The sequence below is a fragment of the Harpia harpyja genome, chromosome 13, assembly GCF_026419915.1.
Source record: "Harpia harpyja isolate bHarHar1 chromosome 13, bHarHar1 primary haplotype, whole genome shotgun sequence".
Taxonomy (NCBI): Eukaryota; Metazoa; Chordata; class Aves; order Accipitriformes; family Accipitridae; genus Harpia; species Harpia harpyja.
Window position 1 is genome coordinate 28,397,407 of NC_068952.1, and position 26,489 is coordinate 28,423,895.

The following is a 26,489-nucleotide window of genomic DNA, read 5'->3' on the forward strand; positions in this document are numbered from 1 at the left end:
CAGTCTAGGCAGCAGTTATAATCCACATCAACCTTTTTCAACACACTACTTGTAAAATAACAATGGAATACTATAAGGATAGATAGAGCAGTGAAGGCTACATAAAACATTAGACATTTGCTGGGATAGCTGGGCCCCATTTTCTCATGACAACCTATTACAAATATTATTAATTGGAGACTCCAGTCCTTATTGCCCCTCAGCTGTATTGGGAGGCCAGTGTCATGGGTGCAGAGGATCCTCACTGATAAAAATGACATTAGCCGTATATCTGCAGCACGAGCCTTTTTGATCTTCAAGACGTACTGCAAACAATACCTTTGTCCCCCCCGTTTCCTTTGTTTTACTGTTAAAAAAACCAACAAAAGCTCTGTATTTTGCATGCATTTATAAATGGTTGGAGGACTTTTCAAAGAATAAAATGACATAAGGGGGAGGAGAGCGTTTCCTGACCTGGCCCCTATGTTCTCCACCTCACAACAGCATCAGTCAGCCTTAATGGCTGCAGCCCCTCATCTCTCCTGTTGTGGCTTCCCTCTCTCCTGGTTGCATGTCATACGTCAGTGGCTAAAATTGCTTTTTCCCCTCCCCCCTTTTGTACTGGCCACACTCCCCTTTCCAGTTCTGCCTTTTTAGCTATTTTGAGCTATGGTTGATGTCTCCAAGGCGGCAGTCCATTAAATTAAAGGGGTGGGGAAGGATTAAGGTGAGGAGAATTGGAGACTTCTACACAGATGTACTCCCGCCGCGTGCCACGGTACCGAAGACCTAAGGGTACGGGCAGGGAGCCGTAGGAAAGGAACTGTGCTAGCTCAGAAAGGAGCAGCTCCAGCCCAGCAAACTCCCTGTTCTCTCAGCCCGAAACCGCTGCCTTCGGGAAACGATGCTCTGCCCCTCGAGCCCTCACAAGCCGAACTGCTCCCACAGCCCGTGCCGGGCACCGGGGGAGCGGAGGCGGCACCATGTTCTCCTCACAGCAAGGGGGCAACCCCAGGCACCAGAAAGCGCCGCTTCGTCCCCGAGAAGGCCGCCCACCCTCACCTCCTCCCCTGGCCCCTGAGGCAGGGGCCCGCCACGCCACGCCGCGCCAGAGCGGGGGGGCTCCGGCAGCCGGCCGCGCTTCCGCGCCCCTTACCCGCGGGCGGCGGGGCCGGGGGCGCGGAGGGTGCCCGGCGGCTGCGCACCCCCCAACGGCGGCGGCGCCACGGGAGCGCAACCGCCACCGCCCTCCGCGACCCGGGGCGGGGGGGGGGGGTGGGGGGGGCTGCGGGGCGGGGCGGAGCTCCCCCTCGGCTCCGCTCGCCCCCTCCCCCCACCCCGCACCGGCCTCCCCTCATCTGACCTGCGCTCGTAATCTTCCCTGCCACCACGGAGACACAGCCCGGCCAATCAGCGGGGCCAGAAGCGATCGCCACGGCAACGCGGCCGACGAATCCGAGGGGAACTCTCCCTCCCAACCCCGCCTTCCTGCCCCCTCCCCCACGAGGCGGCGCCGCTCCATTTCGGGATTGTCAAAGCGGTGGGCGGGAACGGCGAGGGAGGGCGGCCAATGGCGGCGAGGCTTTTGCTTTCGTGCCCAATGGGGGAGCGGCGCCTGTGCGGCCCCTAGTCCACGGGAGCCGCACCGGGCCAAACCCAGTCGCTGCCGCGGCCTCCTTCTCTTCGCGCCCCCCCCCCCCCCCACCTGCCAGCGCGGAGTTGGCGGCGGCGGCGGCGGTGGCCTCGGCCTCTGTCCCCGCGTCCCCCCTCCGCGCCCCCCCCCCGCGGGGCGACCGCCTGCGCCCGAGCCCGGCACCGCGCCCCCGGTCCGCGCCGCCCCGCCCGCCGCCTCCGCGCGCCCCCCTCCCGCTCGCCGCCCGCCCGCCCGCCCGGAGGCGCCGCCGGCAGCGCCGCCTCCGCCCGCGGGGCCCGGGCCGTGCCGGGGGAGGAGGGGGAGCAGCGCCGCCGCCGCCGCCGCGGCCGGGCCCGTCCCCCACCGCCTCCCCCGAACACCATAGGCGGCTCCGGCACCAAGATGTCCAACCGGGTGCTCTGCCGGGAGGCCAGCCACGCCGGCAGCTGGTACACAGCCTCAGGTACCGGCGCCGCGGCCCGCAGCGCCGCGGGGGGCGGGGGCTGAATCAGCACTTTCCGGCGCCGCGGCCGGGGCCGTGGCCGGTACCGGCCGCGGGGAGGGGCCGCCGGTCACGCCCCCGCCGGCGCGGCCGTGCACATGGCGGGCGAGGGGGGACCGGGGGCCGCGGCTCTCCCGGGCCCGGTGAGCGGGGGGGGGTGTCTGCTGGGCCCGGCTTGCCGGCGGAGAGCGGCCCGGGGGGGCGGGCGGAACCGGGGAGGGGGTGCCGCCGTGCATCCGGTGGCCGTCGCGTGCGTCTCGGTCAGCTGAGCAGACCGGCCTGCCGCCTCCGGCCCGGCCCGGCCCGGCCCGGGAGCCTGCACCGGGGCAGCGGCACCCGTCACCGGGAAAACCGGTGCTTGATCGTGGCCAGGGCTCGGTCGGCCCCCCCGGGCGTTCGGTGCGTGCCCGCCCCTGGTTTAGAGCCGCGCATCGCTGCCACTCCGTGCCTCAAGGCAGGGGTGGTAGAGCCAGCCCGCGCGTCGTGCCTCATACCGAATATTGCACTTAGTCGGTGTGAGGGCCCACGAACGGATTTCGGTATTTTGGAGTGCTCTTGTGGTTTTTTGGGTTTGGGGTTTTTGTTTTGTTTTCTTTTGTTTTTCCTGAGAGAACACGGGATGTCTGGGGGGGTTCTGCAGGGTTAAGAAGACAGGTGATGGGGTGGGGGGGAAATAAGGAGGTTTATTTCACTTCTTGTAGTCCAAGATGAGCTTCTGTCTTTTCTTCCAGAGCGCTTTCTCTAGTAGTAGTGAAAAGTTATAAAGCAGTGGTACAGAATGGGCTCCATCCATTTAAAAATGTAGCGTTTGCAGAAAAAGAATAGAAGAAAGACATGGCGGAGTGGAGGGAGGACTACTGCTCCCCTCGCCCTCCCAGAAAAAGACAGAAGCCTGTCATAATGGCTTGGTAGCACGTATGTTTGGAAATAAGTTTTGTTGGGTTTTGGGGCAGAACTGTGCTGTTGTGGATAGGATGCATATTTGTATTTTCAGAGCTGTTAATAAGGAGATTTGTAAGGGGTGGTCTTTTACTGGCCTCAGGAGTAAAGATCATTACAAAACTGCAGGTGAACAAGCTTAGACGAACAAGAGGCTGTGGTAGAGAATAGTTCAGAGGGAGGGAGGGATACAATTTAAAAACAAAAATAAAGAGATGCACTCAGGTTCCTAAACTGACATTTAAGAAGAACTAGATGTGAAAAGTCATACAATTCTCTTGGCCATAATATGTGCAGTTTCCCCTCTCCTCCACAGATTAATGAACAAGGTATGAGGCAAAAATTGAAAGGGAAGGAAAGAAATGCAGGGAGGAGGGTAACACAGGAAGAGGCAGATTGTGAGATAAGTAGCTGGGTTTCAAATGGTGGGTAGGCAGTTTTGAGACAACAATAGAGAATAATTGTTTTCCTTCCGAGTGTAATATTCCAAACATAACTGTTGTGTCCATTACAAAACTGGTCTCAAATCTTCATCCATTGTCAATAGCTTGCAATTACATTTTTTTCCAGTGGTCTAGAAAGGTAGGTGGTACTCTGTTTACAGAAAGCAAACAAAATCATGTAAAAGGTATAGATTTAAACACACGCAAAGACATCAAACACTGAAGCTTTGTGGTAACGCTTCCCAGCTTGCTTGTGCTATTTATATTTTCATTTATGAATAAGGTAGAAAAATGATTTGCAAAGTGGAATGGCTAGATGACCTTACACATAAATTTTGTAGTTTGCTTGACATTGGACTTCATACCAAGTTACTGCTGGATACTTGCAAATAAGATTTTTTTTGTTTTTTTTTTCCCCATAATCAATTTAAGAGGCATAGATGCTGTGTTTGGCTGTTTTCTTTTTTATAAAAATTCAGTGCCTAATTTTGTTAGACTACACCCTGGTAATTCTGTGTGACTAGTTCGGCCAGTACTACTTGCCTGACATCCAAAAGCATGTTGCTCCTGTTGCTTTTGGGCAGCCCCCTGGGTATTGCTTGTTGAGGAGGTGTGGGATGGTTGCCCAGACACTTACACTGTGCGAGAAAACCCCAACTGAATCATGTTGTAGCGAGTTATGGAGACTGTACTTCTGACAAGTTAAATTGTAACTGTCACAGTGTGTGTGGTGGGGGTAAGTGGTTGTTAATGTTGTATAGGCTGGAGTTTTGGGAAGTGTGTTTTGTTTTCTTTTGTAGGTTTTCCTTAAACAAGAAAAGAGCATTATTTATGTCTCTTCCTATAGAACTATCTTGTGCTGTTTACGTAGGCTATGTGAAAGCAGGAATTCTCCCTGTTCAGCAAGACAGGGACTACCTGTTATTCGTCGCTTGGAAGCTAATATTTGTGTGCCATTTAGAAGGGTCCATCAAAACTCAAGAGGAGACAAATGGGGGCCAAGAGGATATGTGTTCACCATGGAAACTTAACTTAAAATCTTCCTGTATTTTAGTCCAAACTCACGTCAGCAGCTATTTCAAACTTGTAACATAGGCTTGTTTCCTCAATTGTACCACTTGAAAATCTGGATTTTACCACGTGGTTTCAACCTGTATAGCTTCAAGGATGGAGCTGAGGCAGGGATTAGAGTTTGAATTGTGGTAGTTCTTCAGTGCGTTCCCACGATTCTCCAGGGACTGCATTGTCAAGTCCTCCTACCTACTCTCTTCGTGCTTACCGTCTCGGCCCAGAAGCGATTTGCTGGGTTATATATAAACTGGTTAGCATTTAAGCTTCCAGTTTCCTGAAAACTGCTCTCTTTCTCCAGAGCTGAGTTTGATTACACAGGGCAAGCGGATGCCCTTGAAACCCTCATCCTGCTCCATAGTCAAGATGATCCTGTCTGAAAGGGTAATGAGAAAGGTGATTTTTGAAGGATGTGTTCAAAATCATTATGTCTGAAAGCATTTTAAAGAGGCTGTGTGGGGATGAGGTTTTTAAGTGGCAGTTTATCCTGAGGTGCCTGGTACCTGAGGGTAAAACATCAACAAAACATCCAGGATGATGCATGGCGTCCTGGATCCGGGTGGGGTTGACTGCAGAAGTAGAGCACCCATTGCTATGCTTAAAAAAATTTTATCTGTGAGATCTGGCTATAGAAGTCAGCCCTGGGAAATAAGGGCCAAAGCCAACTGAGGGAGAAGAGGACAAAGGATGGATCCAGAATGCAAACCAGCTTTCGTGGCTAGAGGATGTCCTTGAACTGGATTAGCTGGCTCCTCTGCGCTCCAGGAGTGGAAGCAATATCAGAGGTGAAGCCACAACCAAGTAAGAGGGAATTACTGCTCTTCGTGGAGGGTCAATGTAAGAGGGTTTAGAAGAAATACCACTTCTTGTCTTTAGAGACTGCTGATTTCTGTGGGCCAGCAATTGCTTCAGCTCAAAGTAGACCCTCACTCCCCTATTTTCTCCAGCTATGGGATATGCACTGCTTAGGTTCAGCCTTGGAAAATACAAACAAGCACTACATTCTAGTGCAAATACATCATCTAATTGTATGATGCTAATTAACATTTTAGAGCAGATGAGACTGGCTGTGCAATTATGCACATCCAGGCATGTTCACATGTTAGAATGTCACATCTAACTGTAAGTAAACAACTTTGTTACTGGAGGGAAAGTGAGGTCCCAGGCAGAAAGCTCACTGTTTCCTACTCATTTGATGAAGCTGAGAAGGGCAGCAGGGAGGGGAAGATGGGCTTCGCGGTCGTGTTAGCATTTGACTTCCCCTGTGTTCTTCATCCATAATCTGCTGTTGTAAAGAAAAATTTTAAAAGCAAGTTCCGTAAGAAGTTTCTGCAGTTGAGTTCAGTGTGAAAAATTTGACCAAAATTATCATCGTATCTTCTCCTTTAGAATTCTTGGTGTGTGGAAGTTCATGTTCATTCCATGTCAGTTTGTGTAGCATCTTAATGGACTTTAGATGTGGAGCTGTGGACCGTTTGTCTGGCAGCAAACTAACAATGAAGTCTGTTTGGTCAGTTGTTCCTCCTCCTACTTAGCAGCAGCACTGAATATGGGAAGCTTTACAGCTGAGCTTCCAAACTGACATAGTTCTATGACCATTGCTGATAGTAGGCCACTGGTCTAAATAACCTATTTTTTCACTGGCAGACCTTGATCTATATGTCTGCTTGTAAAAAAGTTAAAAATGGTATGTGGCATGCCATTGCTTCTGTGGACTGGCAGCCTGGTGCATGGTGGCCACTAAAAACACTTGCAAAAATGAGATAAAGGCATACCATGTAAACAGAAGTATCACCCTGTTGCACTGCTGTCATATATATTGTTTAAAAAAAAAGTATCACTGTTGTGTGGTGAAAAATATTACACTCTGATTTATTTTTGGAAGAAAGTCCCACTCCTGCTGGGTTAATTCAACCACCTAGTGTCCAGACCTCTTGAGAAATTGATTTTGACCAGCAGGGGGAAGAGGAAGATTAAGGACAATTTAAAAATGGCATAATTTTCCATGATTTTGAATGCTGGACAGATGCATTCCTAGATACCAAAGGAGCAGCTGAAATATAACGGGAATAACATGCTGTCCCGAGCATGGACTATTTGCAGGACAGCATGTGGATGCTCTCTCCTGATTTACTCCTCCATGTGAGTTGATTCTGTAAGTGGTAAGCAGTTCTGTGGGGAATCAATCCATACATTTCTGAAATGAAAATAAACATTAGCTTATGTGCATCTTTTTTCTTGTATAGCATGCCATTACAAGTGAGATGTCACACATTAGGGTGCTTAACATGGCTTATCCACTGGCAGCTGGGCTGCCTTGCGTGGCTCCTGGAAGTGCTAATTGAATACTGTACCACTCTTCATTAAAGTGTTTGATAAGACTTCTTGTCTCAACTTTTCCTCAGTCAGGGGCATGCTGATACAGACAAAACACAAAGGTTTTTAGTAGGCTATTCCAAATCACAGGAGTAAAATCGAATTGAGAGAGTGTGTGTGAATAACAATATTACATGATCTGAAACTTGCCCTGCAAAACGAGTTTGTCATTGTATTAAGTATGGCTTATTTCTCTGTTCCCCTTAACCAAGCCATAGTGGTCAGAGGTGTGCTTTCTGGTAGCCTATGCCAAATTGTTTGAACTAGGAGAACCTTAATTTCCATACGCTTATTGATGCAAATGTGAGTTGGCAGAGTAATTGCTGTGTCAACTTGAAAGGCCATTGTGCTTATTGTCTTCAAAGCTATTTTTTATGATGAGCCAAGTAAATGGTCTGTCTCCACATAAATGTTTGAAGAGAGTTTAAATTTCATGGTACTCTTGTGTTCAGAGTTGGTTTTCTGCTGACTGGCTAACATGCGGCCAGGGATGTTCAGACCTTGTCTTTCGGGCTGAGGTGTGCATGATGGTGTCTAGGTTAGCTGGAAAGGATAATACTTCGAAGAACTTCTGCAGATCAGAAAATAAATGAAAAAGGCAGTTGTGTGCCATGAATGATCTGTTTAGAAATGATGTTTCTCTCAAAGTTGGCCAGTATTTTAGCACGTTTGCAGTCTCTTCTACTCCTTTGTATCCCCAATAAGACCTGCATTAATGCTTTTTTCCTGCCTTTGTACCAAATACTGATTTTTCTGATTCCAAAACCCACTAACTCTCTGTTAATAGCTCTTTGAGGTAGCCAGTTTCAGCACGCAATGGCAATGTGATTCTGAGATAGTACAGTTTTTCTCACTTGCACCTTCCAGGGCTTGGGGGCCCTGGAGAGTGACATGAAAGTGTCCGTTTTAACAAATAGTGATGTAATCCCAGAATTTGTGTGCTTGTTGGCGCGAACTGGAACTTCTCATCAGCATCAGAGAAAGTGTGTACATTGGTTACAGCTGTTTCTGCTCTGCTGTGATGTTGCTGAATATGTGTAAGCTGTTCAGCAGGCCTGCTGCCCATGGTTTCTGAGGGCAAACACTGCTGCTGGGATGTCTTTCACTGACCCTCTGAGGGGCTGCGTCCTACCTTAACTTAGAGCAGAAACCCTTCTCTGTAGTGTGTTGGATCTGAAGTGGCAGCTGAAGTGGCTAGAAGGAAATAATGTGTGCAGTCTTGTGTGGTGTTAGACTATAAATGCAGATGAGGGGTTGAGGAAGATGGTCACTATATCATAAACCAGTCTTTTTATGAAAGTGCTTAACTCTGGTGTGCCAAGACGCCTGGCATGTTCCCCAAAATTGGAACAACTCATCACAGCTCTTTCATAAATGTAATGTACAAGTAATGAATCACTGTGTTGTTTGTAGATGGTCACAGACAAATGGATCCAGGAAAAAATATAAAAAAGCATGTGAGGGTTACTGAAATGAGAGAAAGTTTTGACCTGTTCTCTGTTGCAGTGAAAGGAGCTTTCTGCAGTAGCAAGATAATTAATGTACTGATCATGAAATCTTGAATGTTGTGACATTAGCTGAACCATTGCAAATACAGCTATTAACTTAAGTTCTTACCTTGCAATCTGTGAACAACAACAATCATAGTGTCTTGCAAATTTGTAAGGTATTTGCTTTGCAATGTTAAATACTAAATGTAATGTTTCTCTCCCTTTGGTCTTCTATCTTTTTTTATGGGGAAAGTGGATGTGTCATCACTGGCTTTTTTATGGATTAATCACGGAACACAGTATTAATACGCAAACTGTATTATTTAACATTGTATATCGCAAAAGTATACCAGAATAATTTAAAATATAATTTCCAGGCTATTCTTTCTAGCCAAATCACTTCAATACAGTCAGAATCAAGATATTCCAAGAGTGTAGGTTCAACTTTTACTGTACAATTGGAGTTGAAAAAGAGCTTTACATTTGGTGCACTCCTGGTATTATTAAAATGGGCCTGCAAGTACTTCAGAATACTTTCACAAATTCAGGTTACATTTAGCATGTATTAGAGCCAAAATCACTTTCTCTCAGAGCTATAAAACAGAAGGACATTTGTTTGGATCTCTGAATGATGTAACTGCTGAGGTATTTTATAAAGCTAGGTATGTGTATGTTGGTTGATAATTCTTAACGAGTGGCATTATAGTTTGATTATTTATTTCCCAATAACTTCCAGTAAAGGAAATTAAAATGCTAGTGGAATACTGGAAAACTGGGACATAAAAGTGAGAACTGCCACCGAAGTGGATTTCAATGTTTCTGTTGTGGCTTCAGTTTTATCTTCCCCCATTCAAGCATTACCTGCTGTTTTATGTTCATCTTACAACGTGTAGAATAGGAGCTTGTGTAGCATCAGTGTAATCTTTATTTGTATCTTAATTTTTTTTTTCCCCAGTCCTATAGTTTGCATAAGTAAATTTCTGCCTTGCTTATAGGCTGATTTTACCGTTTCATCAGTATTCAGTATTGGAAGAGAGTATAAACTAGCAGCAGAGAATGTGCCCATCAACATGAGTTGTTGGAAATCACCTTCTATTTCTGACAGATCCTAGTCTTTGCATAGATAAAACTTGTTCTTTATTCAAGGATTTGGCTTTTGTTGCAGTGAGAAAGAGATATTTTTTTTTTAAGTGGGGCCTGTGTTCTTTAAAACAATCCTTATACTTTCTGCAATTTTAACTAAGAAGAGAAACTAGTTAGTCCTCTGTCATGTTTCAGATTGGAGTTTGCCTGACAATTGAATTAAATGTTTTGGATTTACCTTCAAAGTTGTGGAGAGAGGAGTTCCCTTAGTTCCAGTTATTAAACTAAATGTGTGCTAGCCCCCAAGGTTTCACTGTTACTTACCTTGATTTTTCTAACACCCTACAAGAATAAAGACTTATTTACTTCTTAGTCCATATGCTGTAATATTTATTAGAAGTATTTTTAAGGTGTAGACTTTGTCATCAATGGGTAAAGGTAGTTAAAAGATAAAAGGAGTAAGGCTCAGAAAAAAATGTTGGCTCCTATAAGGTAGGAGATGTGCTTAGACAAGTAAAAGCTGTCAAGTAGAAATGTGGAAGCTGGGGACTGCGGCGTTACTGTCCTTGTGCTCCAGCATAACTTGCATTACTGCAAATGCTATACACGTGCAACCAAGGGAGACCTGAGCAGTTTTCCCTGGTGCTGCTCTGAATTTTGGTTGAGGCTTATGCTTTTCCAGTAAAAAAAGCATTCACTGAGACTGACGATTTGGAGCAAGCACTGCATCTTCCCTGCCAATCTGAAAAGGTATGTTTTGCCTAGTAATGGGGGCTGCTGGGACAGGAACAAGTTCCCATTATATTTGTGTTGACACTTGGCATATAAGCATTTCAGCCTCATGTGACGAGGTGAGCTTGGCTGTGGAAAGAATGTGCTGGTTTGGCTTAACCCACAAAGCCTGGACCATGACAGCTGTAAATTGAGGTGATGAACCTAAGTGTGTGTGACTACCAGATGTCTTTTGAGTCATTATTCATTGGGTAACACTGGCATGCATTTAACGTGGAAGGAAGGATTCCTTACTTACTCTAGTGCTTTGTGAGGGGATAACGTTGATTGTAAAAATAATTTATCCTTTTAGGCAAGATATTCGAATAAATGCTGCCTGTAGCTGTATCCATAAATTTGTCTGGTGGAGGCTTGGTCTGTGCTTGAAATTATTTTTAATTTGGCATAACTTCTGCCGGTTTCCAGAACAAAACAGGATGTGAAATATCCACAGATAATAATGTCAGCATTCTTTAGTTACATACCTACATTTATACTTTACTTCATAGGATTGAAATGCAGATCTGAATGTTATGTGCTTCAGTGAAGCTCATATTTTGCCACCTAATCTTCCTTTAATCAATACAAGGTCTGATCTTACAGTATTAATGCTAAAGTGTATCGATTGTTGCATCCAGAAGTTGCATCCATAAGGCTTTCTGTCCTTCTGTCTGGGTTAGCCTTAAAAATTCTGTTGCACTCATCCTGCCAGCTTTCTCAAGCTGAGCTTTCCACCTGCGGCTCAAGGAGCAGGGACCTCTCCTACTTCCCACCACTGCAGCTGGAGGATACATAGGCGGCAGCGCTATTCCTCATCCGTGCTTGTCAGCTTAGGAGATGGATATTTACCACAGTTATCTCAGTAACTATTTGCAAAGACATTTTTCCAGTGTAACTTAATTTACATATGAACAAAACTTACTTACAGAGCTTTTCATGAGGAAACTACTCATCTCCTATAATACAAATCCATATGGCAGAGCATATATACTGTGATAATGTGGGTTTATTTGTATTTTTATTTAATTCAAATATTTTGACTTTAGCCTTAAGCATTGCCATGTTTGAGAAATTGGAAGAAAAACTCTGAACATTTCAACAAAAAGCTGATGCTAAGTTGGTAACAAGAAAACTACAGTTTTAGAATATCCCCCCTAAAGTATTTGTGAGCATAGGAAGCTGCAGGTAGGCTACATTCCTGTAAGTTCATGTGGGTGCTGTTTGATTTTTTTTTTTTTTTTCTCTTTAGCTAAAAGGTCAGGTGGATATGTTGTACTCTCCATTCTCTCTTTCTGTTAGTCCTTTGGAGAGAGAGATTTGATTACATGTTTTATTAAAATAGTCCAAATAAGTATCAGTTGAAATGGAAACGTACATTAGGTCAGAGTTAATGATTTACAAAGGCACCTTGTAGTTGCATTAAAGGGAAGAAAATCTGAAAGCAGATGTGTTGCCTGGTCCTTAAGTAAACACTGACAGAAGTTTCATCCCTTGGGTCATACAGATCTGTTATTTTACTGCCTCTAGGACAAAAATGTTTGTTACTTTGTCAGAGTGTATGTAATAGCAGACTAAGCAAATCTGGGCATCTTTGCTACTGCACTGTCAGATCAGAAGTTTTGGCCAGATTTGAACAATCATATGGAATTTTAGGAAATTACCAGAGATTCTGAACTTCGTCTTTAAACTGTTCAGCAAGTTACCTGATTTGTCTTAAGCAAAGGCAAATCGCCTTAACCACCTTCTTAATCAAAAATCCTTGCTAAAGAAGGGATGGAGGAGGGCCAAGCACTGTGCCTTGCTGGGGAAGAGAGTCCCAAGGGTGTCTCGCTTTGCTTGAGAGGTTCTGGCTCTTCTGCTGTTGTGCTGCCTGTGGATCATCATCTTTGAGGAGAAGAGGTCAGGTGGGGCAGAGCCATGTTCCATTTAAGTCTCTGGGGAGTAGGTGTTTGAAAAGGAAATAACTGTGTCCTCCTAAAGAGCTTCATTCAGAAAGTACTTTATCCTTCTACATCCTTTGGGAGAATTAGGGAGTCAAATTTTTTTAAGTGATTTGTGTCTTCACTCTCAAGTATATAAAAAATAAGAGTGGTAAGACTGTAAGAGAGTACTGTTTTTTTTGTCTCCTAGTAGCTTAGAAAGAGGATGGAAATAGAGATCTATTTATTTTTACTTAGCCTCCGCAACAGCATCCATTTTCTAAGACGTCATTATCCTTACCTCTATTGCATGTCTCTGCTGCTTGTAATTTCACCAAGCAACAGAAGCAGCAGAGCAAAATTGGTGTCTGGGGTTTTTTTGACAATTTCATAATTTCACAAAGTCACTATTACAGGAGTGACAGTGGCTAATCAACGTCACTCTTTTGCCTTGTTAGATCTGTAGACAGCAACTAAGACATTCAAGGTGATTGTAGGCTTAGGGAAACAGCATTGCATGAGTTCACTTTGTTCATGTAAGAAGGTAGGGTTCTTTACAACGACAGAAGTTGTCCTTTTTCTTAATGAAACACATGAATTTAAGTTTTGTATAAAAAATGGTGGCTTTGATACCCCACCCCCCCAGGTTTTCTAGAGAAAGCTTTTTGGCTATCACTGGTGAGTGACTGACTGGATTCTGCAAAAGTTGACATCTTTGCTCTGGTTCTCTGTAGTTCTTGTTAGCTTCGTGGAGAGCTGTCAGCTTGAGATTTGGGCTGTTTGAAACATAGCTGTGAAACAGTTTCAGGCATTTAATTTGGTTTTGACGACTTCTGGCAGTTGGTGGGTTTACACCTGCACGGGGAAGATACAAAAATCTACAACATGCATGGTAGAAGAATAGCGGCTTACTGCACCATACTTTACAGATAAACTCTGCTGACATACAGTTCTGTCAAAAGCATAGTGTCAACTGAAAAAAGTGCATCTATTTTTCTCTTTGTTAATGATATGTTACTTGTAAAAATAGCAGCTGAATGAGTTTTACTTGAAACTTTGTGTTCTTTAATATAAAGAATGTTGCACTGTATTTGCCAGACTTGCTTCTTCAGGAATAGCTTTACATCAAAAAGTTTTCTTTGTGATGGTAGATAACCAAAATGTGTTTTGTTTTTAATGTTGTATTTCTAGAAGGCATTTTTACCATGTCAGCTAATTGAATTGAGAATGTTTGCCACTTGTTGAGGTACAGAATTTAGTTTTTTAAAAAAAAAGTTAAATATTGGATGACCAATTATCAAAGTTAATGTTGCCAAGAAGTTTATGTACTTGTAAATATTGATTGATTGAAGTTGTTAAGGCATTAGTATAAGCATGGTGTCTTCTCACTTTTAGCTTTTTCCTGTGTATTTACAGTTTTTCCAGGTTACAGTGTCCTTTGTGTTCTGCTGTTATGCTTGCTTGATAATAATAAAGGACTAAATACCATAGCCATTGGCTATCATGTCAGTCTGTAAGGTCTTTGTATTATATCATCTTCCCATATTGGGCTGTCTTGGTATAGGTCATCTTAATTTTTATTTTTGAATTCTGCAAATATGGTTACCAGAAGAATCAATCATCTGTTAGCGTCTCTTTTGAGACCAGCAGCCATCCTTTCTAATGATGAAATAGTATGTGCATCAGTCCACAGAGCAAGGAACAATAAGTGCATGTTTGGATGTGCAATAAATGAACTTCCTGGACTAGGAGGTTGCAACTTTCCTACTGTAACCTCCAACATTACAGGCATGTTTGGTTTGGTTTTGGTTGGGTTTTGGTTTTGTTTTGGGGTTTTTTTTGAGATTTAAACATAGGCTTTAATGTTTAAGATTATTTTAAATCTGTTGGATTTTTGGACTTTATTTATTAATTCTTTAGGTATTTTAGATTCTTTTATGGCTTCAGTACTTCCTTGTCTCTTCATAGGACCCCAGCTGAATGCACAACTAGAAGGTTGGCTTTCTCAAGTACAGTCCACAAAAAGACCTGCTAGAGCCATTATTGCACCGTAAGTTTGAAATCTGTTTTTAGTACATATAATACTTGATTGGTTAAATGCTTCTTTATTTTGAGTGATTTTGAAAACTGGTGAAAGCTAGTATTTAGCTGAAAGGAATGTTGTGTGGTTTCTAAATAAGTATTTTGGATATGGCATAGAATGGAAGAAATGTGCACATTTTGGTATATGATTAGTTTCCTTTTGCTGATGGACAGCAGACATAATATTCACTTGTGATTCAGTAAGACAGGTAAGAGGTGTATTAGTGGAGTGGTAGTCTAAGGTGACAGCTCTTTCAGTGCACTTCTACTATAGAACAGCTACACCTATTTAAAAAAACCAACAAACACCCCAAAACAACAAAACACACAAACCAAACAAAACTCCAGCATCCCCGCCCCCCCCAATCAAAACTTAGCAAAGCTTAAAACAAAAAGTAATGAAACACTATTCAGCTATCCAAAATGGTTTACTTTTGTTATTTTAGTTTGGTTTTGTTTGGGGCTTTTTGTCCACAGCAGAAATAGGGATCATCTAAACTATTTAGGTAGAATGGAATTTCCTGAAAATAGTTGAGACATATAATAAGAAAAGTATGTTGGTCATTCCAATTTATTATGAGTTGGAAGGAAACACTAGAAAAAGCACCTTAAATACGATGTTTTTCCTGTGCTAACATAGCATTGACATAATGTTTGAAGTATTCCATAATAGTATTATATGTGCAGAAGAAATTGTCTCACATCTGCCTTAGTCTTTCTCGCAGGAATGTCAGGAAAGAGGCCTTTCAGCTGCAGAATAGGTAACCTGGGTTCTTTTTCCAGAATTGCTGGAGGTCTTCCTGTGGTCTCACCAAATTGTTTCATTAGCCGTGCCTTTGTTTTCCCACCTGTAAAGTGGCATATGGCTAATAATATTTTTGTGAAAGACTGAAGAAGGCTGTAGCAGAGGGAACATTTCAGAAGGCTTTTTTGACATTTTTTTGGCTTTTTTTGTCAAATGACATACCTTGCTGGTTCACTAGGTCCCAGTCTCCTGTTTATCCCCTTAGTGTGTATGTTAGTACCTTTATGAGCTCTTTAGAATGAGTGAGGCAAGTGACACAGAAGTAAAACCCCAGGGTAATTTTGAGGATAACTTGCTCCAGGTATCACTCTGTGGGTGAATATACATGCATGCGAGCATACATATGTATAAATAAATATAAAATCCTCCAGTCCTGTCAATGGGGAACTTGTATCTTCAAACATCCTGTATGTCCGAGGACTTGCAGCACGTATCATTCTCAGTATCATTGTATAAAAAGACCATCTGGAAAGCTCTAGTTGTGTTGTTGCACATACTTACTCAAAATAAATGATAACTATTGAGCTAGGGTCACAGGCGCTCCAGCCGAGCTCCAGAGGTGATACGGCCCAAGCGCTGTGCAATGTGGGCATGGCCTTCTGCTGTGGCCATGCTGGTGAGTGACTGTGAGCTGTTCTTTGCCGCTTGGCCTGGGACCCTGGGGAATGAACGTTCTCTGGAATTAATGCTTTTAGCAGCGTAAACTGAGTCTTCTGTTTTTAACAGTCTGGAGGGGAATAGGTCTTACGATTTGGATGTGATACTTGAAACAAGTAGTCAGAAAAATTACTAATGTTCTTGGAGCACACACAGGAACACAGGTGGAGAAAGGCTCTAGGCCAGAGTGATAGGAAACAATAAAGCATGTATTGCATTCTCTGCAGTAAAAGCTACCATGCTGCGTTCTGCTCCTTTCCTTGTGCCCGTTCATTCTAATGCTGAGGTATTCTTCTTCAATGGCAGAGCATTTTTATTCTCTGTTTATCTGCTGTAATGTGTAGTCTCTCTTTGCCAGACCCCTCTACTGTCATTGTATTCAGTTACTGAGTGCGGTTAGCAGAGCTTTCTCCAGCAGCTTGCTGTTCCCTTGTCCCCTGTCTGTGCTCTCAGCATTTTCATGAGCTTCTGATAATATGCAGTTATGTAGTGTGCCTACTGGTATCTTTTACAAGTAACGAAAGGTGCTTTGACCTGGAGGCTTACTAACTTTCAAGTAAATGGTCGCAGATAGTTCTTTGTCTCGTACAGTCTCGTACAGTCAGTACTGCAACAGTGCTCTCCAGCTCTCTCAGGAGTTGATTTTTGGATCACTGTTTCTAGCTCATTGGGGACAAATAATATTTAAGATGTTACCATCTAATAGCAATATCAACATATTTAAGGTGTTAAACAATATTTAACATGTTAACATTTTGTACACCTTGATTTGCAGCCATGCAGGATATACCTATTGTGGATCTTGTGCAGCCCATGCTTACAAACAAGTGGATCCTAATATTACGTAAGTATTAAAGTTTTACTTTACAAAGTGTAAGACAATGCCATTGCAGTTCTCTGAGAAGTTGAATGTTCTCTGTACTTTCTTATACCTTGAAGTACTCAAATTTTAATTCTATACTCTTTTTAGTCTTTTATGTATCCTTTCTGTTTTAACATCACAAATGTTCAAATTGTTTGGATGTTACAAAAGAAAAAAATAATATTGTTGAAATTGAAAATGTAAAGCAGTATTTTCAAAAATTATTGAGGAATTATTGGTTACTAACTTTTTAGAAGGGAGGGGTTAAAAGTGTTCTTTTTGCAGGTAATAATATTTAATTTACTTTATTGCTTGATGTTCCACTGCTTTTACAAAAGCCCAAGCTGTTTATTTTTTACTGGTCGCAGGGTGTTTTTGTTTCTTTTTTTGTTTTGTTTTTGTTGGGAGGTTTTGTTTGGTTAAGTGTATTAAAATATTTGATCATGATTCTGCATTGGTTTTTCAGTGCAGGATTATGAGCTGAATGCTACCAGGATTCTCTTCTGCTGTGGAGAAAGTGACCAGTGTGTGTATATAACATTTGAAGTCAGTGAAAGTTACTTGTTGTAATAATTTTAAATGGACTTGTTTCTAACAGCACAACAGTTTAAAAAAAGAAAAACTAAAAAACCCAGCACGCTATTGTAGTCTGTGCCTGCCTCTGAAAATATAAATCCAGTTATTCTAGGTTAAAGGAATATAATTCTTTTGTGTTGTGCTGACTGCAACGTTTTTTTAAATGACAAAAATGTAAAACATCTCCAGTATTTACTCAAAGTATGTATTTTGCAATGTTAATATAAAAACTGGCTATGTCTATCAGTTGCTTATGAGATAACACGTTGGAATGCTCTCCAAAGACAATAGGTTCCAAACTATTGTGAACAAAGTAAAGATAACTTACGGTGTGACAGATAACTAGTTTCTCTAAAATTTCTAGAACAAGTTGCATTCCCCAGGTTCAGTGGCGTGGAGTTGATTGAACTTTTTGGATCATTTGCTATTTTACCGCATGGGATGTTTAGAGTTCATCTTTCAGCCGAAGTATTGCACATTTGGATATTTTGTTTTTATGAGCTTTGTAAAATGTTTTAGTATTTTAGTATAGCTTGCTATAGCACTCGTGTAAGGGGGAAAAAAAAAAAATCTTTACGTGTCTCCCACCCCTTTAGTTCAGTGCCAGAAACAAGATGATATGATCCTGAATTTGAAAAGCTGAATTTCCTATAGGTTGTTTTTTTTTTTTCTTTTCTTTAAGTCCTGTGGCAGGAGATCCTTAACATCTAATCAACAGCCAGGAACTGAGGACTTGATGAAATAACATCATGATGACATGTGAAAGCTTGCAGTATCAGCTAAAGCTACAAATGTGCAGGTCCAAGTCTCTGTTGTTGATGCAACAGCTGGATAAAAACAGCATTCGAGAATGACTTTAATTTGAATTTGGTGAAATCTGAAGTAAGGGTAATCAAGTAAATAAGTGAAAAGCTCTGAATAGATGTTAAATCCATAATCCTCATTTGAGGGTGCATATGTGTAGTTGTTGAAGGTGGTATGTAACTGAAGGTTGTGTTGATCCAAAGAGAGAATCCAAAGATCTGTTCTAAGGGGCTATAGCACATCATTCAGCCTCCAAATGAGTCCAGTCAGACAGGTTTCTAGCTGATGACTGCCCTCTGATGTATAACTTGCTTAAGAGATTTAAGGCTACGGGAAGCATTATTGAACTGATCTCATGATCATTTCTGAGTTACCGAGCAAGGCTAGGCTATGGATTGATCTGTGGTCTTACACACAGCAGAGTAAAACTATTGGTAACCACCAGAAAGTATCACTTTGTACATTTTTATTAAACTTGTTACTCTAAACCAAGTCTCTGTACTACAAATTGCAGTTGTCTAAATTGTGGGCTTTTGTGTTAATTGTTGTAGCCGAAAAATTTTCATTCTTGGGCCTTCCCATCACGTGCCCCTTTCCCGATGTGCACTTTCCAGTGTGGACATTTATAGAACACCTCTGTATGATCTCCGAATTGACCAAAAGAGTAAGTGCATGATAAAGCTTACGTCTTGAAGATTGCTGAGGCTTGAGTATTAACTGTGGTACTGCAGTGCCAAGGACTCTCTTGTTGTTGGGCACTTCATTGCTTTTAAGTGGCATACAAGTATAAATCTGTTTTTACTGCAATGAAAGCTAACTTCTGAAAGAAGGGTGGTTGCAGGCATTGCTACATTATAACCTTAACATTTCTCTTGCTCTTGCAAGTAAAGAATTCTCAATCTTTGCTCATCTTTTCCATTATGAGTGTGTGGCTCTCGACAAGTGATCTTTAAAAGGGATCTCAAAATTAAAGTGTTACATTTGAATAATAGCCCACTACACACATGCTCCATTATTCTGTGAAGTACTCTGTCTGCAAAAAAAGATAGTGCTTTAGTTGGTTTATTTCTGATAGAGGAACAAAAAGCTGCTTTTATTTGGGTACATTATTGCATGTGACTTTTTTTTCAACTGGCAGAGTGCCTACAGAACTTAAAAACTGTTAATCCATGAAATACCAGTCTTTCAGACTAAGCTTAAAGGTGCGATGAAGATAAATTTGATATTTTGACTTTCATGTGTTTTGAGTTAAATAATACAATACCTTTTTCAGTTAGTGCAGATGTATTGCTATTTCATCATAACTGTGATTAAGCAAGCTAGTTCAGGCTTTCTACATAGTGCCTGCAGAAGTTTCCTTAGGTAACAAATGTTTCAGTTTCTGTAGAACTCCTTTATGGAGTAGAGAAGGAGGCACAGCCCTACATCAAATTTTTCGAGTGGAGAGTTTTCATAATGAGTCTGCATACCACCAAGCGCATTTGAGAGCAGAAAAGATAACTTACAAATGTGGATTACTTAATCAGTTTTCACTGTCTCTAGATTTCATGATTCAGTTAATAATAAATTGTATTGAATAGTAACACATCCAGCAATGGCTCAGATGATCAGCAGGTTCTTTTGTTTGTTTTTTTTAAACATATGATGGTATAGTTTGTGAAAATAAGAATTCAGTGACTGGGCAAATGCATGCATATTTTCAAATGTGTTTTATTTGTGTTACTTATATTTTGTATCATAACTGATATTCTTTCTTAATATACTAACAAGGTGTCACTGATTTAACACACTTACTTTGTAAACTGAATCAATTAATGTTTGTATCTTAATGACTTGAACATAATCTTAATCCTGAATTTATTTAAAAACAAGTGGTTTATGATGACAGCCCTTGGAGGCAAGTAATTTGGCATGGTGGGCTTGTTCTGCTAAAGATGCACTGTTGCTTGCTTTACAGTGTTTTAAAAAAAAAGTGGTAAAAATTAATCTTTAATTCATTTCAGTTTATGGAGAATTGTGGAAGACTGGAATGTTTGAGCGTATGTCCCTACAGACAGATGAAGATGAACACAGTATTGAAATGCATTTGCCTTACACTGCTAAAGCCATGGAAAGGTAATAAGGCTAATTACTTCTTCTACAAGAATTATGAGTATTATGTGCATTAAATGTTTGAACTACATGTGAAGTGCAGTAGGAAGTAATAATACCCTTTATGGTATATAATACTCTATATGGTGTCTAATACTCACACTTCCCCACCCCCCAATAAAAATTTGAGGGAGGAGACGGTCAGAGACTAGGATTAGTTGCTGGAATAAAACTGTGAACGGAGCAAACACCTGAATGTTGAAATTGGAACACCCCTTATAAACAAGTTTGTATGTTTATATTGGCTTAATAGAGTTAATATTAGACATGCTTTCATGAATCTTTCTCAATAGCTCTTTGCAAGGCATCTCTGAAAGAAGTGCAAATACTAATAGGTATTTTCTGTGGGATTTAAAGTTTGTTTGGAGCCTTAATACTAATTTTGAAATAGAGGTTCTGTTTACACCTGTTCTTTCAGATGAGTACTTTGAGTACTTTTTCTTTAAAGGTGATAATTTTTGTCAATTTGTGGTGGGGTTTGTTTTTATTTTTTTTTCCCCCTGTCTTTTTTTTTTTAACTTGTCTTTCATAGTATTTTTAATTTTCCCTGGAATATCAGTGTACATCTGGGTGCTATCTTCAGCATTTTCATGTACGTTGGAAAATTACCCAACATTTGCACAGCATCTCTACAAGGAGAATTTCATTCTTACTTTGGTGCTGGTTTCATTATGTCTTGTCTTTTTGTTCACCTGGTGTTTTCACTTTGCAGCAAAGATAAATGCTGTTTGGTGGGGGGGATTTGTTTCCTGAAATTGAAGTAGTTTTAGGTTCTAAACCAACTTCCTAGTATGAGCTTACCAAATTAACTGTATCTTCAACTCAGTAGTGCCCTTTTAAAACATACTGCAATTTCAGTTAACAAGCCCTGAAAAAACTTCAGCTGTTACTTGAATTACAACCTCTTTTCTTTTGCTTATAAGCCATAAGGATGAGTTTACTATTATTCCTGTGTTGGTCGGAGCACTGAGTGAGTCAAAAGAGCAGGAATTTGGAAAACTCTTCAGTAAATACCTAGCTGATCCTAGTAACCTCTTTGTGGTTTCTTCTGACTTTTGCCATTGGGGTAAGTTGCACATCTCTTCATTATAACAGTATGATGAATATTTTGTAGTGATTTTCAAATAAAGTATTTTATTAAACATTGAACATGTTAACTTCTGGCAAATGTATCTTTCAAACTTAAATGCCTCTGTAAAGCTAAAAAAGGATTTTTCTTTTTTTAATCTGAAACAATAGATGAAAAATATCGATGTGGTAATGTGTTTTCAGTGTAGTGGAGGAAATAAATGGTGAAGGTGTATGGGTTCATATGCATCTCTTTACCGTTGCAATGAAATAAGTGTCTGAAGTTTCTTGCTCTTTTTACTCTTCTTTTAAGCATCTCAAAGCAACTTGCAAAACTAATTAGCTAAAAATTCACTGGACATGGCAACATCCCTCTGACGGAATTAAGTTTTGTACATTTTACTGCTGGGTAAGATAGCAGATGGAGTATTTATGCCAATTCACCAGAGCTATCCCAGTTCATCTTGGTGGCAGAGCTATAAAGACTCCAGAAGCCTTGACTGCTGTCCTGCTTTAACACTTTATTTTTCTTTTAAGTGTGATAATAGCTGGAAAAGGGACTGCTTCAGAAAGATATGTTTTATGTTGCACAACAGACCTTCTTCCCTTTTTTTTTATTGTCATCTTTGGTCAACTTACGTAATTAAGTGCATATTTTACTCGTCTTTGAATTGTGGAATAGGTGGAGGTATATAAGAATTACCTGAGTTCTGTTGTGGCTAATGAATCATCTAGAACTGTTCATTGAATTATCATGAACTTTTTCTTTTAACCTTCATTTACTGTGGGTATTGTTGTGAAAGCAGAAGTAGCTGACTCCAGGGTTGACTTTGTCAAGAGGGATAGCAAAATGAAATGTTGCTTTACTTTTTAAATTTATAGAATTGGATTCCAAGGCAATAACAGGCAATTAATAAGTGATACTGCAGTGTCAGTTCTACATAGTAGGTTTTTCTTTAGGAATATAGCTGCCCGTCATGTATTTTTTACTTTGCTTCTGGGCTGCTACTTTCATGATTGCCCTAGAATTTTCTCAGTGGAGCTAAAAAGTATAAAATAACTGAAGATTACTACTTTACAAATACTATAATTTCAATTATTTAGTAAGTATTAGGGAGTGTTTTAGCTACGATTTTTCCCTTTTTTATTTTATACATGATTTTTGTTTCAAGGTCAGAGGTTCCGTTACAGTTACTATGATGAATCCCAAGGAGAAATTTATAGATCCATTGAGCACCTAGATAAAATGGTAAGTTTTCAGATTTGGTGGAAATAACTAACAAATTTCTCCTGTACATTACATTTCTTTGAACACTTTAGAAATTTCTCTAACAAAATATTATAGATTAGCTATTTTATTGAATGTATACTTTTCCTTTGTTTACCACAATAAGAAGTTAGCTGTTGTTTTTAGCTAGTATCCTCCATTTTACTGACTGCGCACAATATATTGCGGGTATAATCTAGTAAGCATAATTTATGAGAATAAATGCATGTTCACCTACCTAAAATGCCCTAGTGTAATATAATTCCTGTCCACATACCCTCTCATGTTTTAGAGAAACAGTAAGAGTTATGAATCGAGTATTGTGGTAGTTAGTTCAGGCTCGATAGCTATGATACCTGCATATTGAAACAGCATTGTGATTATGCTAATGGTTTCAGCAACATCCATTTTGAGGAGGAGAGACTGTAGGGCCATTTCCTTGGGAGCAGTCTTCCCCTTGCCCCTTATTCTGTAGTAGGTGGTGGGGAAAAGCAGTAGACCATACTTCATTCTGGGTTTGGCAAATGGCTGAAAGGAATGCTAAATACATAAACATCACGATGCCAATTCTGTTGCATTTTCTTTGCAGTCACAGGAGCCAAGGATTTCTTTTTAAATGAAAAAAATTGTGTTAGCATTCAAGACTATACTTAAGGCATGGAATAGAAGTAATTCTTCTGGAAATACGTAACCTTAAAATCTGTTTTAAAACTAGTTGGATCATTTATGTAACTTCTGTAAAATATGTTAGAAGAGAAAACTGTCATTATTTGGAGCATGTTAATTTTTTTCCTTGTCTTAAAGGAATAAATCCTATTTGCTGGAGAGATCTCTGGAGTTTTTTGCTTTGCGTATCCATATTAATCTCTCTGTTTTTCCACTATTCATCACTGGAATAGAAACAGTAAATAATTTGCCTTCATTCTGTTTATCCCATTTTTAATAATTCTTGTTGTCAGTTGAGAAGTTTCTCTATAAAGACAAGTGTTTTTCTACAGAGTCCCAGAATTTGCAGCTCTGAGTGTTTTTTGCAGGAGAACAGATTAAGGTGCATTAGCAAACGTTAGTTTCCCCTTGTTAACTTCTGTGGTGAAAGCTTGTAGAAAGACTGGACTTTGGCATTTAATTACTTTTAGTGAATATGTTGCTGCACCGACTCTTTCTTTTGGTAGTTATTCAGCCAAAAGGAGATGACATTTTTTGTAACATTGAAAATGATATCTACTGTTTAATAACTATGAAAATACTTTTTCAGTCTGAAGTTTAACTGGAAAACTAAACATGCTGTGTAGCAGTATACTGTGGTTATTTTTTGCCTGTTTATATAATGCCATGTCTGAACACATGACTCCGTATTCAAGCTTTGTACAGAGTAGGTTTTACTTTCGGTGAATTTCAGAAATTTCTTTTTAGCAGTATTGTGGGTACACTTGGGACGCTATCCACAATGCCACAAAGATCTCCCTGTCACGTTTCTCCAGCTTTTGGAAGGAGTTTATTCAATTTTGTATGCCCCACTCAGCTACTTCTTGTTTCCTTAGATAAGTATTGAATTTTTTAATGTCATTTGGCATGCTAAAGAAACTCATATTGCTGTAACCACTAGGCCTCTCCACAGAGAAAATAATACTAAGATAGAGACAAAACTGTACTGAAACCATCAGAGGTTTTAACCTCTGCTATTACTGGCCCAATAATTTTATTGGACCTAACTAGGAAAGCAGTTGGGTGAGCGCTTTGTAAGCAGGAAGGTATTCTGGGTTAAGATGAAATTTCTTTTCCTTAGAAATGCCTTTGTGGGAGGACAATGGTCTCTTTTTTTTTTTATTTAGACTGGACCTTAAGTACAGATGCACGATGATTTTCCTGGCTAGTGCATAAACAACGCTAAACGCTTTGGGCATTGAAGATTTACTAACCCGGTAACCGCTGTGAGAAATCTTATTTGCTGTGATTTTAAGTTAGAGCCCTTAGACTCCAGCATAAAAAAAAATACAGAGTAGTAAATATTGCTGGGCAGACATCGGTTTCTCCATGGTAACTCTTAATGTGACCGCTGTTACCCTGGAGGTACCACAGTGTACCTTGTGAATTGACGGTGAAAGGAGTAAACAGCCCCATGGTTAATAGGGGTACCTGAAGGAAGAATCCTCAAATGAAGAGTTATAATTGAGCAGCTGATGTGCAATAATTTGTTTGTATATCATAACCTGATACCTACCATCTTTTTAAATAAAAGCAGGGAGTATTCTGTAAGATGTTGAAGAGTAATTATTTTTTGATTACGGCTAGCCAGAAAATGCAGACTGCTCGCTTCAGTCTTCATTGCCAGGTTGCTCATTTTATATCTATTTGTGAAACCTTATGCCTCACTTGAGTCAATAGGGGGATTCTGTTACCCTAAATGCTGAAGGGAGAAGATAATGCGGGTGAGGAGAGCCGTGCAGGAACAACCAGCAGTTGTTGTGCAGGAGCTGTGCACAGCACGAGTGGCTTCTCAGGTGACTCTGATGAATTGCTGAATTCTGGTGGCTTCTGCAAGTGCCACTATGGTGTGTCAGCACCTTCCACAGTGCTCCAGCCTGGGAAGGCTTCTTAGCTTGGGCATAATGCAAGACCACGACTCTCTGCCTGGATGGCCAGCACCCTGCTCTCTCTGCTGTGCCCAGCCAGTAATTTTCCTGTTGGTTGTTTATCTTCTAGTCTGAGTGACTCACACATGCAAAGAGAGTTGGAATGGCTAGTGCTAAGACCAAGTTTGTTTCTACTTCCATAAGTGTGCTACTGGTTTCTATTTTTTTAAGTATGAAGAAGCAGCTGAAGTAACTGATTGCAAACTTAAACTTAACTAGCCAAAGCATTATTGGAGTATAGTATAAAATAAGCCTCTGGGTTGGGGTTTTTTTTGTTTGTTTTGGTTTTTTTGGTGGGTGTTTTGTTTTGTTTTTGTAAGCTTGTAGATACTTGATCCTATAGGGGATAGTATTTAAGAATGTAACTGCTTTTAATCATATTAAGTGCACTGTGCTAGGATATTGTAGATGCCATTTACAGTGTCTGGTTAACTGAGATATGCAATTTCTATGTGGTGCCATAATAACCATGTGATAAACTGCAGAACTGTGTGATGGTTTGCATTTTTATCATGTGGGTTTTGTCATGTATTTTAACTCTGTTTTAAACAATGCTCAGCTGAGTTATTCTGAATACTGAAAATGATTAGCTTCATACTTCTGCTTTTTAGAAAAATAAAATACAACCTGACAAAAATGTTTCCTTTGTTCCTCAACACCATTTTAGACCGAGGAACAAGCTTGGTCATCTTTGCTCCTCTGCCACAGTGAATTTTAAATCCAAAAGAATGAAAAGTTCAGTACAGCTGAGTGCTTATAGGATATGTGTTAATAGCCATTTCCTATGGATTTTCTCCAATCTGTGATGTATGGAGCTCTGTTAGCATTTTCTGGGATGAACTGCATAGCTCTAAATGTTTTGCAGTGCTGAACTGTGCATTGAAATAAGCTTACTAGGCATTCTGATAAATCCATGTCCATTCGAGACAAATGCTCAAATGCCTTTGCCCAGTATGTTCCAGTGACTTACAGCTATAAAATGAGTCTCTCAATGGAGCAGCCATTTTCATTTTTTAAAAAGTCATGAATGGATTTACAAATGGATAAAATATATTCTCTTGAGCTGTTCAGGATCTGAATAATGTGTGTTTAGTTTCACTTGAGTATATAGTTAAGTTTGGTTCTCCTTTCTTTAGCTGTGTATTGACATGTACAATTTACAAGTAAATGAATGGTTCAAAGACATGCTGTTTAAACTTCAGAAATGCAATGGTATCTGTGTAATGACTGCTAGTTAGAGAATAGCTACCTTTATTTTTTTGGCACTCATTTAGGTTCTGTAGATCTGGAATGAGTAACAGCTGTAATTACCAGCCAGGGGTCCAAACACCCTCTCCATGACCCTGGAAGAACTGAGCTCTTGCCAGCAATTGGTCAGCAT

The 26,489-nt window shown here is 40.8% G+C and overlaps 1 protein-coding gene across 7 annotated transcripts in view; it reads left to right on the forward strand.

Moving 5' to 3' along the window:
- Positions 1–1,876: 1,876 nt before the first annotated feature.
- Positions 1,877–26,489, forward strand: part of MEMO1 (mediator of cell motility 1) — a 29,842-nt gene continuing 5,229 nt past the window's right edge. The window contains exons 1-7 of one of the 7 annotated variants that reach the window (XM_052806826.1): positions 1,877–2,075; positions 14,172–14,253; positions 16,523–16,591; positions 18,541–18,653; positions 19,993–20,104; positions 21,064–21,206; positions 22,381–22,457. In XM_052806826.1, coding sequence (XP_052662786.1) covers positions 2,015–2,075; positions 14,172–14,253; positions 16,523–16,591; positions 18,541–18,653; positions 19,993–20,104; positions 21,064–21,206; positions 22,381–22,457 — 657 coding nt within the window. In that variant the 5' untranslated portion in view covers positions 1,877–2,014. Of the gene's footprint in view, positions 2,076–5,274; positions 5,366–13,786; positions 13,992–14,171; positions 14,254–16,522; positions 16,592–17,075; positions 17,156–17,867; positions 17,985–18,540; positions 18,654–19,992; positions 20,105–21,063; positions 21,207–22,380; positions 22,458–26,489 lie in introns of those variants that run through there. The other 6 variants (XM_052806822.1, XM_052806827.1, XM_052806823.1 and 3 more) reach the window with 6 other exon arrangements.